Source organism: Sinocyclocheilus rhinocerous, unplaced genomic scaffold (assembly GCF_001515625.1).
Source record: "Sinocyclocheilus rhinocerous isolate Xijiao unplaced genomic scaffold, SAMN03320098_v1.1 scaffold1902, whole genome shotgun sequence".
In the NCBI taxonomy this organism is placed as follows: domain Eukaryota; kingdom Metazoa; phylum Chordata; class Actinopteri; order Cypriniformes; family Cyprinidae; genus Sinocyclocheilus; species Sinocyclocheilus rhinocerous.
In genome coordinates this window covers 302,466-320,395 of record NW_015665924.1, presented here as the reverse complement: position 1 = coordinate 320,395, position 17,930 = coordinate 302,466, and the positions used below count along the sequence as shown (strand labels likewise).

Below are 17,930 nucleotides of genomic sequence, written 5' to 3'. Positions count from 1 at the left end.
TCAATTGGAAAAACTGTTGAGTTCACAAGCCTTTAAACTATTCTCCTTTGTCAGTCTGTGAGAGACACATTCAGAATCAGCACATGGTCACTGTCTAGTGGGCTTTGTTTTCAAGTGCGCTACTCATGGCATTCGCTGTGACTGTTCAGTACGAATACATGTATCGTTCCACCCCTAATATATATACGTATATATATATATATATATTAGGGGTGGAATGATATATATATTTACATTTACATTTAGTCATTTAGCAGATGCTTTTATCCAAAGCGACTTACAAATGAGGACAATGGAAGCAATCAAAATCAACAAAAGAGCAATGATATACCTGTGCTATAACAAGTCTTAGTTAGCTTAACACAGTACACGTAGCAAGGGTTTTTAAAATAATATAATAAATAAAAAGAAAATAGATAACAGAAAAAGAATAGAGCAAGCCAGTGTTAGAGGTCTTTTTTGCTTTTGTTAATTGTATAATAAATGAAAAGAAAACAGATAGAATACAAAAAGATTAGAAAGCAAATGTTAGAAAGTTAATGAAATAGAATAGAGCAAATGAATAGAGTGCAAGTCTAAAAGGGACAAGTGTATTTTTATTATTGTATATATTCTAGTATGTTAGAAATGAATTAAATGTAAGAAATTAAGTTTCTTATTTCTTTATAACCACTTGTTTTTAAAAGCAACAAAAACTCTCTGGTGCATGAATTAAAAAAAAAAAAGTTATTTCTTAAGAATATAATCACACCCAATCTTGTTGCTGTTGTTGTTTTAATTATGTATTTTGAGAAAGGTCTGCCCAGTGCCCACTACAATTATGAATTTAACTTGGAAACTATGTACAAATGGAAATGGAAATGGAAATATGGATTACCAAATCTCAAAGCCATGGAGGCGCCAGCGCGATCACTTGCATTTTTTTCAGTGAATACGTCGTCATTTTTGCTCATAAAGGTAAGAGCAATACATCATTCGTAACTGTAAAGGGTCTACTTTTATTTGTGTGCACTCACAATATCAACAAAACGTTGTGCTTTTATAAAATAAAGAAAACAAACATGCGCTTTCTGCCGTCTCATCTTGAACAGGCACGCTTCGCAAAAATGAACCGAATGAAAACTCAGCGAATACATGCCTCACAGACATGATAAATGTATCTATAGAAAGCTTTAAATTACTACTTAACGAAATAAAACAAATAAAAAACAAAAACTATTTCATTATAATCATAATCATAATCTGTAACGATGCACTTCTATCTAAAGGTGCGTCTAATGAGGAATGAGGAGATGGCGAGTCAGGATCAGCAACTTCATCCTTGCGACACCGACTCCGAAAACACTATTTATTAGTAAATAATTTAAATATCTCCTTCCTCTTTCCCCCTGACACATTTACGGTAATTACTTTTGCCGATGCTTTGCGGCAAGCTTAAGCCTATTGCGTGCATTTGAACGCAGAACTCTTTAGTTGCGCTGACGGCACGCACCATACATGCTGCTGCTGCTGGACACTAAACACCGTAGAGCCGCTCTTGACAGTCACACGGTCTCGTGTTGTTTCCACCAGCGCAGCAATTTTTTCATCACTAATTGATATGGATGTCTAAAATATAAAAATAAGGAGAGACCTAAAACAGGCCGGGGGCCCGGCCCGCGTCTGAACGATGACGTGAAAATTGGCCCGAAGCCCGGCCCGAGGGGGCGTAAAAAAGTCGGGGCCCTTCGGGCCCGGGCTGAAATGCAGGGCTCTAATTAATTTACTGGTAAGAAAAAATAATCGTGTGGCTCGCTGTAGTACAAAAGAAGTGCAATAGCATTTCAAGGTTTTTTCATGTTCTAGTGGAGATAGCAAGTCAGCTCAGCCTCTTGAGAATACAGCATGGTCTCTTATCAAGTTTGTGTCAGCCTGATAGTCTTAAACACAACAGGGTCAGTTAATCTGAATCCTGAAGTTTTATCTGTAGTGAACCACACTTACTCCACTGCAGTGCTTTAGGAAACTTCTGAATACCTTTTTTAAGCCAAACAAATATTATAAAGTGTAAAAGGATTAATATTGTAATAAGATTACAATGATTTCCATTCACTCTGTAAAGTAAATGTGTGTCCTTGGGGGCTTATTTCTAATGTAGCATTCATTTTCTTATAGATTTTTCTGAAGAAAGAGAATAAGTGAGTGGCCATTGGGATTTCTGTCTGTGCCTGTCTCACGTCTCCAGGTGTCTGATTCATTTGAACGCAGTGAGCCGACACTTAACAGACAAATATCTTCCATATGACACAAATCACTGGTCACACGGAGTGCTTCATTACTTTCCTGCCGTTTTTCAATCTGAACCCCAGTGGCCTTATGTGAAGCCCTAAGATCTGACAAGAATGGAAGTCTTTGGCTATATTTATAGACCCAGGGTCAAAATGAAGTGGTACGTTCACTATAGAATCTCTTCTCAGGCTTTCTTTCATATCGGGAGAGAGATTAGTGTGGCTCTATTGGATTGGAACTGTGTGCAAGAGCTGTGAACTCAGCAGTGTATACAAAGAACATGAGCTGCTCCCTGTAAATGTGCGTCCACATCCAGTTTGGTCAGTCTTTCTCCCAGTGTGAGTCTGATCCTACCACATGCATCTGAAAAAAAGATTAAAGGGCCTAACACCGAACCTTGCAGCACTCCCTAGAAACTGATATCGAATCTGTGCTTGGAGACATGAGTCTCATAAAGGGGAGAATATTTTTAACACAAACTTTACAGTCACCACAATGTAAAGGTTCATGGGTACACACACACACACACACACACACACACACACACTTTTTCCATGTTTTATGTGGACATCCCATAAGCATAATGGTTTTTATACTGTACAAACTGTATTTTTTATCCCCTAACCCTACCCCTAAGCCCCTCCCATCACACAAAAAAGATAATTCTGTATGATGTATAAGCTAGTTATAAATCCCCCAACCACACACACACACACACACACACACACAAACATTCACACAATAGCTGTGGAAAGACTCACATGTAAAGTGTGACTGCAAATTTGTAATTATGTAATTAATTATGTACTTGATGTGATTGTTCAGATAATTGTTCAGATATAAATAGAAACAAATAGCATGTTGTTGACACTTAGTTCAAATAGTGATAGAGGCTATTCATACAAAGAGTGAATAAAAGTAAGTTGTTGCTTGTACTAAAGGTAAAATAGCTGAGTAATGGGGATCGTAGTTTCCAAGAGGGTATTTAGACTAGTGTTAATTTTGTCAGTTATTGTTAATTTAGTCTTAGTCTTAGTCTTAGTCTTGTGTCAAATGCAACTTTTAGTTTTTATCATATTTAGTCAACTTGTTCTGTTTTAGTTTTAGTCAAGTTTTAGTCGACTAAATGTCTGAGCATTTTAGTCTAGTTTTAGTCAGTGGAAACTTACACATTTTTGTCATATTTTCGTCTTACTGTATAATGGTTAAAATGATATATATATATACAGTATCTCACAGAAGTGAGTACACTCCTCACATTTTTGTAAATATTTTATTATATATTTTCATGTGACAACACTGAAGAAATGACACTTTGCTACAATTTAAAGTAGTGAGTGTACAGCTTGTATAACAGTGTAAATTTGCTGTCCCCTCAAAATAACTCAACACACAGCCATTAATATCTAAACCGCTGGCCACAAAAGTGAGCACACCCCTAAGTGAAAATGTCCAAATTGGACCCAAAGTGTCAATATTTTGTGCGCCCACCATTATTTTCCAGCACCGCCTTAACCCTCTTGGGCATGGAGTTCACCAGAACTTCACAGGTTGCCACTGGAGTCCTCTTCCACTCATGACGACATCACGGAGCTGGTGGATGTTAGAGACCGTGCGCTCCTCCACCTTCCGTTTGAGGATGCCACACAGATGCTCAATAGGGTTTAGGTCTGGAGACATGCTTGGCCAATCCATCACCTTTACCCTCAGCTTCTTTAGCAAGGCAGTGGTCGTCATCATGTTGGAATACTGCCCTGCGGCACAGTCTCCGAAGGGAGGGGATTATGCTCTGCTTCAGTATGCCACAGTACATGTTGGCATTCATGGTTCCCTCAATGAACTGTAGCTCCCCAGTGCCGGCAGCACTCATGCAGCCCCAGACCATGACACTCCCACCACCATGCTTGACTGTAGGCAAGACACACTTGTCTTTGTACTCCTCACCTGGTTGCCGCCACACACGCTTGACACCATCTGAACCAAATAAGTTTATCTTGGTCTCATCAGACCACAGGACATGGTTCCAGTAATCCATGTCCTTAGTCTGCTTGTCTTCAGCAAACTGTTTGCGGGCTTTCTTGTGCATCATCTTTAGAAGAGGCTTCCTTCTGGGACGACAGCCATGCAGACCAATTTGATGCAGTGTGCGGCGTATGGTCTGAGCACTGACAGACTGACCCCCAACCCCTTCAACCTCTGCAGCAATGCTGGCAGCACTCATACGTCTATTTCCCAAACACAACCTCTGGATATGACGCTGAGCACATGCACTCAACTTCTTTGGTCGACCATGGCGAGACCTGTTCTGAGTGGAACCTGTCCTGTTAAACCGCTGTATGGTCTTGGCCACCGTGCTGCAGCTCAGTTTCAGGGTCTTGGCAATCTTCTTATAGCCTACGCCATCTTTATGTAGAGCAACAATTCTTTTTTTCAGATCCTCAGAGAGTTCTTTGCCATGAAGTGCCATGTTGAACTTCCAGTGACCAGTATGAGAGAGTGAGAGCGATAACACCAAATTTAACACACCTGCTCCCCATTCACACCTGAGACCTTGTAACACTAATGAGTCACATGACACCGGGGAGAGAAAATGGCTAATTGGGCGTATTTGGTCTAATACTTTTTAGTCTATTAGCCTGTAAATGTGAATTAAAGATTTTAAATGTATACTATTGTTTTTGTAGAATAAATTCATATGATTGCTCAGCAACACTAGCTGCTACAGCTACATAAAGTACATAAATGTCTTCCAGCACCACACTGTAATCATGTCTCTTCTCTAACTTCTTATAGGATTCACATATGACAAGGTACTGTGATTCAAGCCAACGATCTGAATTAAACATCAGGGTCTGAAGAATGGATGTCTCCTCTCATAGGATATAATACATTATGAATCAGGAAACAGATAGTGTCTAATGTCCAATCACACAGACAGTGCCAACACGAGAAGGAAACTTGACTTAGCCAATTGATGTAATAGTGTTTGGATGGCTTATGCCATTGAGCTCTGCCACATGAACTTGAGGCCTAACACGTTGATTTCTCACAACCTGCCGCATGAATATCGTCTGAACGGCAACATAAAAAAACGGAGAGGCAAAGAGGGTGAGTGGAGTGGCAAACAAAAGTCCAGCTGTGAGCCTGTAGAACCAGCATCTAAATGAAGACGGAAAAGATGGAAAACCAAATGTGTTAGAATACCATAATTTACATTTGAAATGCATCCACAGCATATTACATTCACAAAGCATTTCATTGAGCCTTCAAATGAGTATTTCTATGGATTTATTTGTCTGGGTTATTTATTTATTGATGTTTTCCGTAGTCACTCTGAATGTCAAATTGTATGGTGCAGGAGCTTAAGCGGTCATGCAACAGCAGGTGGTGATGCTTCTAGGATAGACACACAAACTGCCAATCAACTGGCGTTTGTATGGTACAGTGAGTGTTGAAACTCTGAGACAGAATCACTCATTAAAGGAGCTCCAAATAAGGTCAAACAGGTCAGACCTAAGCCTTTTTAACTTTAGGGACATAGCCCTGTAAGGTTAGATAAGCTATATGTCACAGTATAGCTATATCTTTATTACCTTTCACCCTAGAACAAAAACGGAAAAAGAAAAATCTAATTACATTCTTCAAATTCATCTACATTGAGAAATACAGAATATAGGCAGAATCACATGATGGATTGCAGTATTTAAATCCCACAGGAAAAGATACGACACTTTTATTCACAGCCCATGACTCTCAGAAAGTGACAGTGAATGTAAAAGTATTACAGAAGTGATTGACAGTTCCTCATAATGCAATGAGAGTTTTAGATCTAACTGTGATACTCTAAGGTATATTACATGTGGAATTTAGCAACTGGCTATGTGCAAATATACATAGTATTGTATATATTGTATATATAAGTGTTGTACATATGTATCGTTATTGCCAGTATCATTGAGTGCACAAATGAAAGGAAACCGGGCACTTTGTTGTATATATATATATATATATATATATATATATATATATACACACACATATTTATATTGCTCAATTTTAATTGCAATGATTGTTGTTATTTGGGAAATGTATTTTTACATTTCATCAAAAGTTGTTCTTTCACCAATAAGCACAAATCAATAGAATATTGGCTCATATGCATGGTTTATTTTACCCCATCTAGTGTACAGATTTATATAAATTAGAGGCTAAATAAACACCAAAGACTTTAGACACTCGCCCTGTCTATGTTATGAAAACTGGTGTAACAAAAAACTACTCTAAAATATTATAACAGAGAAATTTCTAATAGTAATTCCAATAATTTCAAATTGCATTAATGTTTATCTTTTAAAACAAGGGCAAACAGACTTGTTGCTTCACAGAGATTGTGTAAGTAGCATTACAATCAGCAACCACTATTGCAAACAAGAAAGATAGATAGATAGATAGATAGATAGATACATAGTATTTCTCCCTCAAACTAAACTAAAGTAACAAATCCGTTTAGGAACTGGAACTGTTAAGTGGAATCGTAATCAGAACCAGAATCATTAAATTCCTTACTTTTGTGTGTTTGTGTATGCAGTATTAATTTTTACCACTGCTCACACTTGCTATAACTGCAAATTTAAACCTTTTGATAGCTCTACGCATTTAAAATCTGAAATGATTCCCTTTGAGCTAAATTGACCTGTTTCCCTTACAGCATTCATACTAGAATTTGCATACATCTAATTAAAGCCTCTAGCAGTGTTAAGTTAATGAAACTGCAGTCTGCTAAATACAGCCTTGTGCTCTTCCATTACAGCATATTAATTCTCGCTGTGTGATACGCTACCACTTCTCTTGATTTTCAGCCCATCACAATTGTACATCTATTCGTGAATGCTCCGCCTTCTAATCTGTGTAATCTGTTGCATTTGTTACAAAAACACATTTGAGACATATTAAAGACCTGTCCTGCTGTGATTGTGCATAGAAAATCACATATTTCGGTATAGGAAATGAGACCTGTTTTTTTTTTTTTGTTTTTTTGTGCACACAGAGTCTTTGTAGAGAACGTGATCAGCACCAGGGGTGTTTACCTTTGCATTTTTTGGAAAGAAGACAATCCTGAAGGAAAGAGAGTGTGGGTTTTGTTTCCACATAATTTAAGAGTTAGGAGTTGCAACAGCTTTAGAGTAGTGTTTATTTATAATTGGGGTAAGCTGGCAGCAGAGGAACCGTTTTGAAGCAGTGAGGCCTGAAATGAATGGAAAGAAATGTGGGCATTTTAATTTTGAATTGCTCCACTTCTGTGACAGCTGAACCCAAACAGTGTGGCAACTGGCAATCTGAGATGCTCAGATGTGGGCTAAATTTAAGGGGTATCAAAAGTGCTTGCTCACAGTGTTTAATAGATTATGTATGAGACAGAAATGAGTTTGGGAATTTAATGCAACAGTCTCATCCACAGGCCATCTACAGTCTGTTCACTGACCACTTGATGCATATTGCACATTCAAGAGCTGGCTGAAACGTTTAGTTCAAATCTGATTAGTAGAATATATAATTTATGGGATTTGAGGGAAGGCAGCAGTCCACCAGGAAACAGTCATGCTTACAAGGTTGAATGAGCATTTTTGAAGAATAATCTCCAAGTGTATTGCAAAGTATTCAAATATACACAAATAGCAGAATAGTTTGAGTGTGTTTGGGGAGACCAGCTTGATTAATGTTCATTGTTTCATGGGAGTGGACAGTCCCTGCTCAGCTGTTTTGCCACGATTTTATTTCCATAGTAAAAGCGAGTTCTCTGATTGATTTTTTTTTGGACAATTAACTCACAATTAAAAATGTCTGAATGTCACTGCGGTACAAGTGTTATCTGTGCTCATATGCTGCAGAATATTTTCTCTTCACTAACTTCACTTTCTTCTTCACTGTCATTTTTGCTCACTGTCTTTGAATCAGCAGGGGCCGGTTGTAGTTTTGTTACAAATTATAGTAAGTTACAACTTGCACACTAATTAATATGTTTGGTCTGCACCATTAAACTTAGTTGAAACATAACTCCACATATAAACTAAGGCCCAATCCCAGTTCTACCCCTTAGCCCTTCCCTTAGCGCGTTCACATGAAGGGGTAGGGGTGTCTCGATTCTCTTTTGGTTGGAGGGGTAGGGGTAGGGGAAGGGCCAGACGGCCCTTCAAACGAAGATTTTTCGGGACCACACTTCAAACGAAGGGGTATGAATTATCTCAGCGTAAACCGGCTTCAGCGGCAACATGGCTGCCCCAGCGAACGAAACGCATTAATATAGAACGGTAATTAAAGGCTCTAATGCACACCAGCACACCAGTATAGGTGTGTGTATTGTAGGAGCTAGATGACGTGTGACGGCATGGTAGTGGTGTCCCAATTCTTAGGGGAATATTTTCACCCCTACCCCTTGACACTCTGTTTCAAGGGACAAGGGGTAGGGGAAGGAGAAGGGGTATAAAATAGAATTGGGACTGGGCCTAAGTCTCTCAATACCTCCAGATTGACTGAATTGCATCAATAAGCTCTTAACATATAATATTCACCTTTACATTTTAAGAGAGGGAACATTGTAAGAATAAATTACTTTGTTTGCAGCGTTTCAACACAAATCCGACCTAAACAGCGTGGCTGTGTGCAGTGATCCTGGTTGTGCATGTCAAATAAAATCAATCATAAGAAAGAAATGTAATTTCTTAAATTAATATTTATTCATTAATCAATTTATTTATAAAGACAGTTTCTGAAAGTTATTTACATATACCAGTTATGTATGGTTTAGTATTGTATTTCAATGGAAACATATTTTTACTTTTACATTTTTAGTTGCGTAAGGCAAAAGAATGGTAATTTGAATTCACAGCATTTCAACACTACTTCTGCTCGTGTATTTAAAGGCTGCTATTGGAGCATTCCATTTTTAATGTTCATTTAGTGAAAATTTGCATTTGTTATTTTTGTATCTATTTTTTAATTATCATTTTAACTTTATTTCAATTAACAAAAATATTTTAATATAGTTTTAATTAACAATAATAACACTGCTTTACAGTTGCCTAGCTGCACAAATTGATGTATGCTGAATGAATTTATGTATATAAGTGCAGGTTTGTGGCTTCACCTGCAGTATTTTACAGTGTTTTCAAATGTAGCTCACCCTATCAGATTTCAGAGCTGGAACTATGTGTTTTATAACTAGAGCTTTTGTAATGGCTCAGTTAGTCTGTAGAACAAGTTGTCTTATAGATGTTATTATTTATCTACTGTTTAGCAAGAAGATATCAGTTCTTCCTCAAAATAAAAAACTGCAGCAAGATAAATCTATGACAAGAACAGCAGGGTGTATCTGATCTTAACTGCATGAGGACATTTACTCTGGAAAAAAAATGTTTTATTGTTTTGTGTGTGTGTGCGTGTGTGTGTGTGTGTGTGTGTGTTTCATGGCTCATGAGACTCAATGGAGTTCTCAGTTTTAAGTATCAGATGTTTAAGTATCACACTAAGATGTCTCTGCTTAAATTCACAATTTATAAATAGAGACCAAACTGTTGTCAATTGCAGAATTCAGATCATTTGGTTATTCAAAAAAAAAAAATTTTACAAAAAAAAAATTTTTTTTGTTGTTGTTGTTTTGTTTTGTTTTTTGTGCATACACTTTTTCTCATTATTGCATTTTTGTTTGTTATTTCTGTCTTATTATATCTTTTAAGTTATGCATAAAAATAAAGACACACTGCATTTTTTATTGTTGAATATCTCATCACTTGGAAAATCAACAATGTCCTAATGGAGATGTCCTAATGGAGTTTCATGTTGACTTTTGGCAAACATCTCCATTTACTCTCCATCTATATCTATGTCATCTTTGGACGTTAGTTGAAAATGGAGCATAAATGTGATGTTTTGTGTTGTATTTCTGTGTGCCGCTCACTGTGACAGCTTGTGTGTCTGTCAATTGTCACATTTGCTGAGCTCCAGTGACCTGTGGAAACACAGCTCACACTTGGCTCACAGTCATTTCTCTTTTTAGAGAGGGAGGCAGTTTAATTCACTCGGTTTGCAAAGAAAGCATGGAAACCGTGACAGCTTTAAGTGGGGAAAAATTGTATTTTTTAGCCTCAGAAACACTCCAGTCACTACCAAATATGGACCGGACTATTCATAAAATATTGTAGGATATAACAAAATATCTTAACCCACAGGACAAAAATGTACCTGTGGCAACATTGCTGCAAAATAATATTATATTGCTTCTTGCAAGTTTTGTTTCCAGTGAGAAGAATGCTCTAAAAGTGCATGCAGTTTTATCTAAAACAGATGAACGTGGATCTGGCAGCGTTTTATTACACTGGTTGCTCTATCACATTTGAAAATAATGTACCACCTACAGTAAACCTGACCCTAAAACTGATAGTGTTAACAAAAGCAAAAGTGAGATAAAAACACATTTGCTGAAACATCAGTGCAATTTTAGCTTGATTCTACAAGTGTGTGGGCTTTTTTGTTGTGAATCTTGATTCACAGGACTCGTACCTGACTGTACCAGGTGGGCTACCGAGCAAGTCTACTATGTCAGGAAAGTCATACATACGCAGCTGGTTATGTAATGTAAATTTTAAAAAATGTATTAGGTTACAAATCATGCACTATGGTAAAAGTGCTTTGGAATCATAAGTGATATTTTCATCTGTCAATGCACAAATTTCTTAAAAGGGTATTTGATCATGTGAACTAATTGTTTTGCAATTAGTTTGCTATATTGTATATTGAATATAAATTCCCATTTAGTTTACATATGCATTGATTATTTCAATGTTAAATACCATGTGCTTGCTCAGTTTTATATTTAATTATATTTAATTATATATAAGCTTCTCATACAGGAAATTAACACTGACATAATTAACTTTATTGATATAATCTTATTAGAGAAGTATAGTATATAGAGTTTCAGAAGTTGCTGTTACCATGGAAACATTCATGGTTCCCAACTGGACTGCCCACTGCTATGAAACATTTCGATTGACAGGTCTCAAATTACTACTTATACTGTATATGTCTACAGTATACACTGTATGCAAATATTTCACTATATGTACAGTATTTTACAGTACATTATTGTACAGTACAGGATTTTTTTAATACTATAATCATAGCAACAAGTTTTATATTGCCCTTGTTTGCATTGTTTGGTTTCCATTACATTAATTGCAGTGCTCCATTGGATGAGCAATAGGATAGCTGGCCAATCAGAGCACACCTCGCTTTTCAGACCGATGAGCTTTGTAAAAATCGACGCGTTTCATATGTGGAATATGTGGAAAATAATGTGTTTTTTGAACCTTAAACCGCATAAACACATTTCATTACACCAAATACACCAAATACACCAAATAATGTTCTTTTTAGCAACATCATATGACCCCTTTAAAGAGAGTAAACTTTCATGACTATGTTTCTTAGTTCACCCAAAAATGAAAATTCTTTCATCATGTATTCACTCTCATGTTGATCAAAACCTATAAGACTTTGGTGAATCTTTGAATCACAAATTAAGATATTTTTACAGAAATGTGTCCCTCCATTGAAAGTCCAGGTAACCAGAACTTAGAAGATCCAAAAAAAAGCCATAAAGGTTTCATAATATCAATCCATTTGAATCAACCCATATGAATAAAAGCCTAAATTAAGTATTTTCATCATAAAAAAGCGTATCTCTTCACAAGACTTGGATTAAACCATTCGATTCACATGGATTTATTTAAGACACCTTTTTAAACTTTTTTGGATCTTCTACATTCATGGATCTTCCAAGTTCATCTACATTTATTTTCATTCACATTTATTCATTCAGCAGACACTTTTATCCAAGACGACTCACAATTGTCATGCCATGTTACATGTATTTGAGACCTTTGGTCAGTTTATGTCTCACAGAGCCCTTTGCACGAGTTAAACACCAGTTTGAATGAGTTGCTTTGGACCCAGTAACCTGGTTTATGCAAGACACCACCTCATTTACAGAGCTGACATTTATAGAACTAAAGATTTGCAGACCAGGACTGAAAAAAGCTTTACCTTTGCCTGAGGATTTGCATAAACGAACTGAGCATTGGTTAAGAAAAAGGTCTTTCCAGTATTGTCTATTAAACCCCGGGTGTTACGGTTAAAGGCGCTCGCATTTTGACATTTCAGATCGAAATAACATCAAAAACCTTCGGTGTTCGGAAATGAATTTTAACGGAGCCCAACCTGCATGAGATTGTGATGCGGTTATTGCTCTTTTCCCATTTTCTGTAGATGAAAGATGTGGGTGGCTGAAACCAGCCCAGAATTCATAATGAAATATCAGAAGCCAGTTTAGCAGCAGGTCTGTGGTGGTTTACACATTCTCTGCTGAAGCATCTGCTCACAAACACCAGCGGCTTTGGATTTGGCACTTCCAGGATCCCTGGAGGAGTATCCCAGAGAAACTCTCCCAACTGACAAATGATCTCCTGCAGAGAGGAGGTGCTCTCCTCACAGTCACCTGCTGTGTGCGATCTAGATGATGAGTCACACTAAATTTAGCCCCGAAGCCTCATGCTTGGTGTCCCCCAAAATATTGCATTCATTCATTCATTCATTCATTTATTTATTTAAAAGTTTGTAATATGAGATGCCAAAATTAAGAACTGGCCATTATATATAAAAAAAATAAAAAAAAGCTTTTAAAAGGAGAACTGCATTACGGAAATAATATACTTTAAAGAAAATAATATACTAATTATTATCAGAAACTTAGCTGCATCTTATTGAAAATTAAATAAAAGATCTATTATAGTTTACATTTAAATTAAATCCAACTATTTGAACAATACTTTGACCCACTTAAGTGGGACTTAAGTTCATCTTTATATATAATTTCATAATTATTTCTGATGTCTTTTAAATATGGTTATAGTGTACTGACAAATTTATTGTCAAGCATATATGGTACGGCCGTTTCTGGTTAAACTTATATGTCATGTATTTAAATATATTTGTAATTATACATTAGTAATGATGAAGTTGCAATTTAGTACATTTAAAATATATTACCTTTAAATATCCAATAACATGCTACAGTTTCAAATTACTTTACATTTGTTTTAGTATGTTAGTCAACACATCAAAATGATTGTACTTTAGAGCACAAAAAAGATTATTAAACCAATGTTTTAAAGTAAATTTGAGTAAACTTTAAAATTTACTTAAAGGGATAGTTCACCCAAAAATGAAAAACACACACACACACACACACATATATATATATATATATATACTTTTAAGTTTTGAAGCGCACTACAAATTCACATTCAGTACAATTAAGCAGACTACAAGGTTTCTGAAAACTCTGGAGTCTTGCATGTCATGTTGCAAAAGGGTTACATGCAAGAAATCCAGAAATCAATGCACAAAAGGTAAATGAATTCCAGTCACTCAGAGATCTATATTGTATCACAACAAGTAAATATGAGTCAATATACACAATGCAAAGGGCTGAAATGTTCCAGCAATGTGTCGATTACTTACTACTCTCAAACCTGCACCACTGCTTTAGTGTGTTACAACGTATTCTTTCTTCACTTTTAGGTCACTTGGCGTTCCTCCAGGAAGAGGAAGCTGCCCTCTGATTGGCCCGTTACCCTTTGACCTTATCTATACAGACTACCACGGCCTGCAGCAGATGAAACAGCACATGGGCCTTTCCTTTAGACAGCACAGGTCAGTTTGAGCCTCTCTTCCAAAAAACTGAGCTGCCTTTCTGATTTCTGAACCTCTGGCTTCTAACCATAAAGATATTTCTGTGCCTGCCTTTTTGAAAAAGTTACAAAACTTGAATTTTGATTTCATGGGGTCTTTAAGCTGCTCTATCATGTGCTTTATAATGGATTCTGAGTCTTTATTGACTTGGTCATGCCAGCAGTCTCACTGTGAATTCTCAGAACTCAATCAGTGAGTTCAATAATGAATAGAGATGAACTCAGATACATACAACACTGATGAGTACAGCATAACATTTGTGATAACATTTGTGTCTCATCGCTCACACCAAGACCGCCACATGCATAATGTATTAAAATTATTGGAAGATCAATTAGAGGCCATTTCTCATTTGTCAACTGTAAAATACAGTACGTTGCTATATTTCACTCTGGGAGAGAATGAGACTGATTTGACATCCCTCATTTTATATTGCACTGAAATGTTTACAGCAGTCCAAGTCTGAATGCTGTTGTTTTTTTTCCAAGTGTCACAAAATAAGAAATAATTTAATAATCTTCACATAGCTATTTTCATACAATTACAAAAACGTATAAATTCATCATAAAAACAGTGTAAAAAGAAGCACACTTTAGCATATTTTTATTATGAGAATAAAATTATGTAAAATAATATACTTGATAAATTAGACTTAATTGCAATAAAATGAAAATATATTATAGTTAACCTTTATATAAAATGCAGTTAGCTGAACTTTAGTGTTTTTTTGACCCACTCAAAAGGACATAAGCACATCGTTATATGTAATTTTAAAATAAATTTGTCTTTGAAATATGGTTAAATAGGGGTGTGATCTCGCGAGATCCGATGTGACGATATCCTAACACAGACCTTTCAGATATATTTGCATTACACTAGCTCGTTCACAAGTGGTGATATGTAAAATATTTTATGTTACATCAGGCAAGTGGCCGCATGATAAGCAGGAAAATTACGCAGTGTAGTCTTTATCCAGTCATAAAAACAGAATTCACAGTTTAACGCGGAATGTCACGGAATTTGTCAAATTTTGAATGAATTAATCAAAAGTAGGTCATTGCACTTAAATCAAATCAGATATGGACTTGTATCTGTAAATATTAAGCCGCAAAAGTCGATTTAAATATGAATCCTGCATGTTCTGCCTGTCTCTGTTAATGAATGGCGCAGACGCGCGGTTTTATTTACTACACACACTGAAGCGCGCGTGACACTCGCGGTGATTTCAGCGTCTGCCGTCTCACTAAATGAGGACGTAAACAAATGAACAACATCTCCAGAACTGCTCTGAGAGTCACTTCATGAGCATTTTAGCGTTTGATTTGAGTAAAACTAGCATCATATCTCATTCACAGAACTGTAAAGGTATTCACGGCAACCCGTCAAAATAAAAGTCTGGTTTGATTTGAAGACATTGTGTGCCTATAACTATTTTTCAGTAGAATGTACATAGCCTACTACTACTAAAATGAAACAACCATTATTTAAGGAATAATCACACAAAAGACCACAAAACCAGTCATAAGGGTAATTTTTTTGAAACTGAGATTTATATTGAAATTGTATTGCTAATTGTATATTGCTATTGCTAAAAATATACCCAAGCGACTTAAGACTGGTTCTGTGGTCCAGGGTCACACACACACACACACACACACACACACATATATATATATATATATATACTTTTAAGTTTTGAAGCGCACTACAAATTCACATTCAGTACAATTAAGCAGACTACAAGGTTTCTGAAAACTCTGGAGTCTTGCATGTCATGTTGCAAAAGGGTTACATGCAAGAAATCCACAAATCAATGCACAAAAGGTAAATGAATTCCAGTCACTCAGAGATCTATATTGTATCACAACAAGTAAATATGAGTCAATATACACAATGCAAAGGGCTGAAATGTTCCAGCAATGTTGATGTCGATTACTACTCTCAAACCTGCACCACTGCTTTAGTGTGTTACAACGTATTCTTTCTTCACTTTTAGGTCACTTGGCGTTCCTCCAGGAAGAGGAAGCTGCCCTCTGATTGGCCCGTTACCCTTTGACCTTATCTATACAGACTACCACGGCCTGCAGCAGATGAAACAGCACATGGGCCTTTCCTTTAGACAGCACAGGTCAGTTTGAGTCTCTCTTCCAAAAAACTGAGCTGCCTTTCTGATTTCTGAACCTCTGGCTTCTAACCATAAAGATATTTCTGTGCCTGCCTTTTTGAAAAAGTTACAAAACTTGAATTTTGATTTCATGGGGTCTTTAAGCTGCTCTATCATGTGCTTTATAATGGATTCTGAGTCTTTATTGACTTGGTCATGCCAGCAGTCTCACTGTGAATTCTCAGAACTCAATCAGTGAGTTCAATAATGAATAGAGATGAACTCAGATACATACAACACTGATGAGTACAGCATAACATTTGTGATAACATTTGTGTCTCATCGCTCACACCAAGACCGCCACATGCATAATGTATTAAAATTATTGGAAGATCAATTAGAGGCCATTTCTCATTTGTCAACTGTAAAATACAGTACGTTGCTATATTTCACTCTGGGAGAGAATGAGACTGATTTGACATCCCTCATTTTATATTGCACTGAAATGTTTACAGCAGTCCAAGTCTGAATGCTGTTGTTTTTTTTCCAAGTGTCACAAAATAAGAAATAATTTAATAATCTTCACATAGCTATTTTCATACAATTACAAAAACGTATAAATTCATCATAAAAACAGTGTAAAAAGAAGCACACTTTAGCATATTTTTATTATGAGAATAAAATTATGTAAAATAATATACTTGATAAATTAGACTTAATTGCAATAAAATGAAAATATATTATAGTTAACCTTTATATAAAATGCAGTTAGCTGAACTTTAGTGTTTTTTTGACCCACTCAAAAGGACATAAGCACATCGTTATATGTAATTTTAAAATAAATTTGTCTTTGAAATATGGTTAAATAGGGGTGTGATCTCGCGAGATCCGATGTGACGATATCCTAACACAGACCTTTCAGATATATTTGCATTACACTAGCTCGTTCACAAGTGGTGATATGTAAAATATTTTATGTTACATCAGGCAAGTGGCCGCATGATAAGCAGGAAAATTACGCAGTGTAGTCTTTATCCAGTCATAAAAACAGAATTCACAGTTTAACGCGGAATGTCACGGAATTTGTCAAATTTTGAATGAATTAATCAAAAGTAGGTCATTGCACTTAAATCAAATCAGATATGGACTTGTATCTGTAAATATTAAGCCGCAAAAGTCGATTTAAATATGAATCCTGCATGTTCAGCCTGTCTCTGTTAATGAATGGCGCAGACGCGCGGTTTCATTTACTACACACCCTGAAGCGTGCCTGACACTCGTGGTGATTTCAGCATCTGCCGTCTCACTAAATGAGGACTTAAACACATGAACAACATCTCCAGAAATGCTCTCAACATCTCCAGAACTGCTCTGAGAGTCACTTCATGAGCATTTTAGCGTTTGATTTGAGTAAAACTAGCATCATATCTCATTCACAGAACTGTAAAAGTATTCACGGCAACCCGTCAAAATAAAAGTCCGGTTTGATTTGAAGACATTGTGCCTATATCTATTTTTCAGTAGATAAAGTAGTAGCCTACTACTGCTACTACTAGTACTAAAATGAAACAAACATTATTTTTTAAGGAATAATCACACAAAACATTTCTTCCGTGTTTTAATTTTAATAGTAAATCCCCTTTGTTTGCCAAAAAATCTTGTTTGCTTAATTTTCAATAATTAAAAGATAAATGATAAATTAAATTAATGTTTTATGCCTTCATTTGATAACCAGAAAAATGTAAATACA

The 17,930-nt window shown here is 36.2% G+C and overlaps 1 protein-coding gene across 1 annotated transcript in view; it reads left to right on the top strand.

Annotated features, from left to right (window-relative positions):
• LOC107731677 (alpha-1,6-mannosylglycoprotein 6-beta-N-acetylglucosaminyltransferase B-like) overlaps nucleotides 1-17,930 on the top strand; it is a 129,061-nt gene that overhangs the window by 89,799 nt on the left and 21,332 nt on the right. The window contains exon 9 of the mRNA XM_016542824.1: nucleotides 13,906-14,037. Coding sequence (XP_016398310.1) covers nucleotides 13,906-14,037 — 132 coding nt within the window. The remainder of the gene's footprint in view (nucleotides 1-13,905; nucleotides 14,038-17,930) is intronic.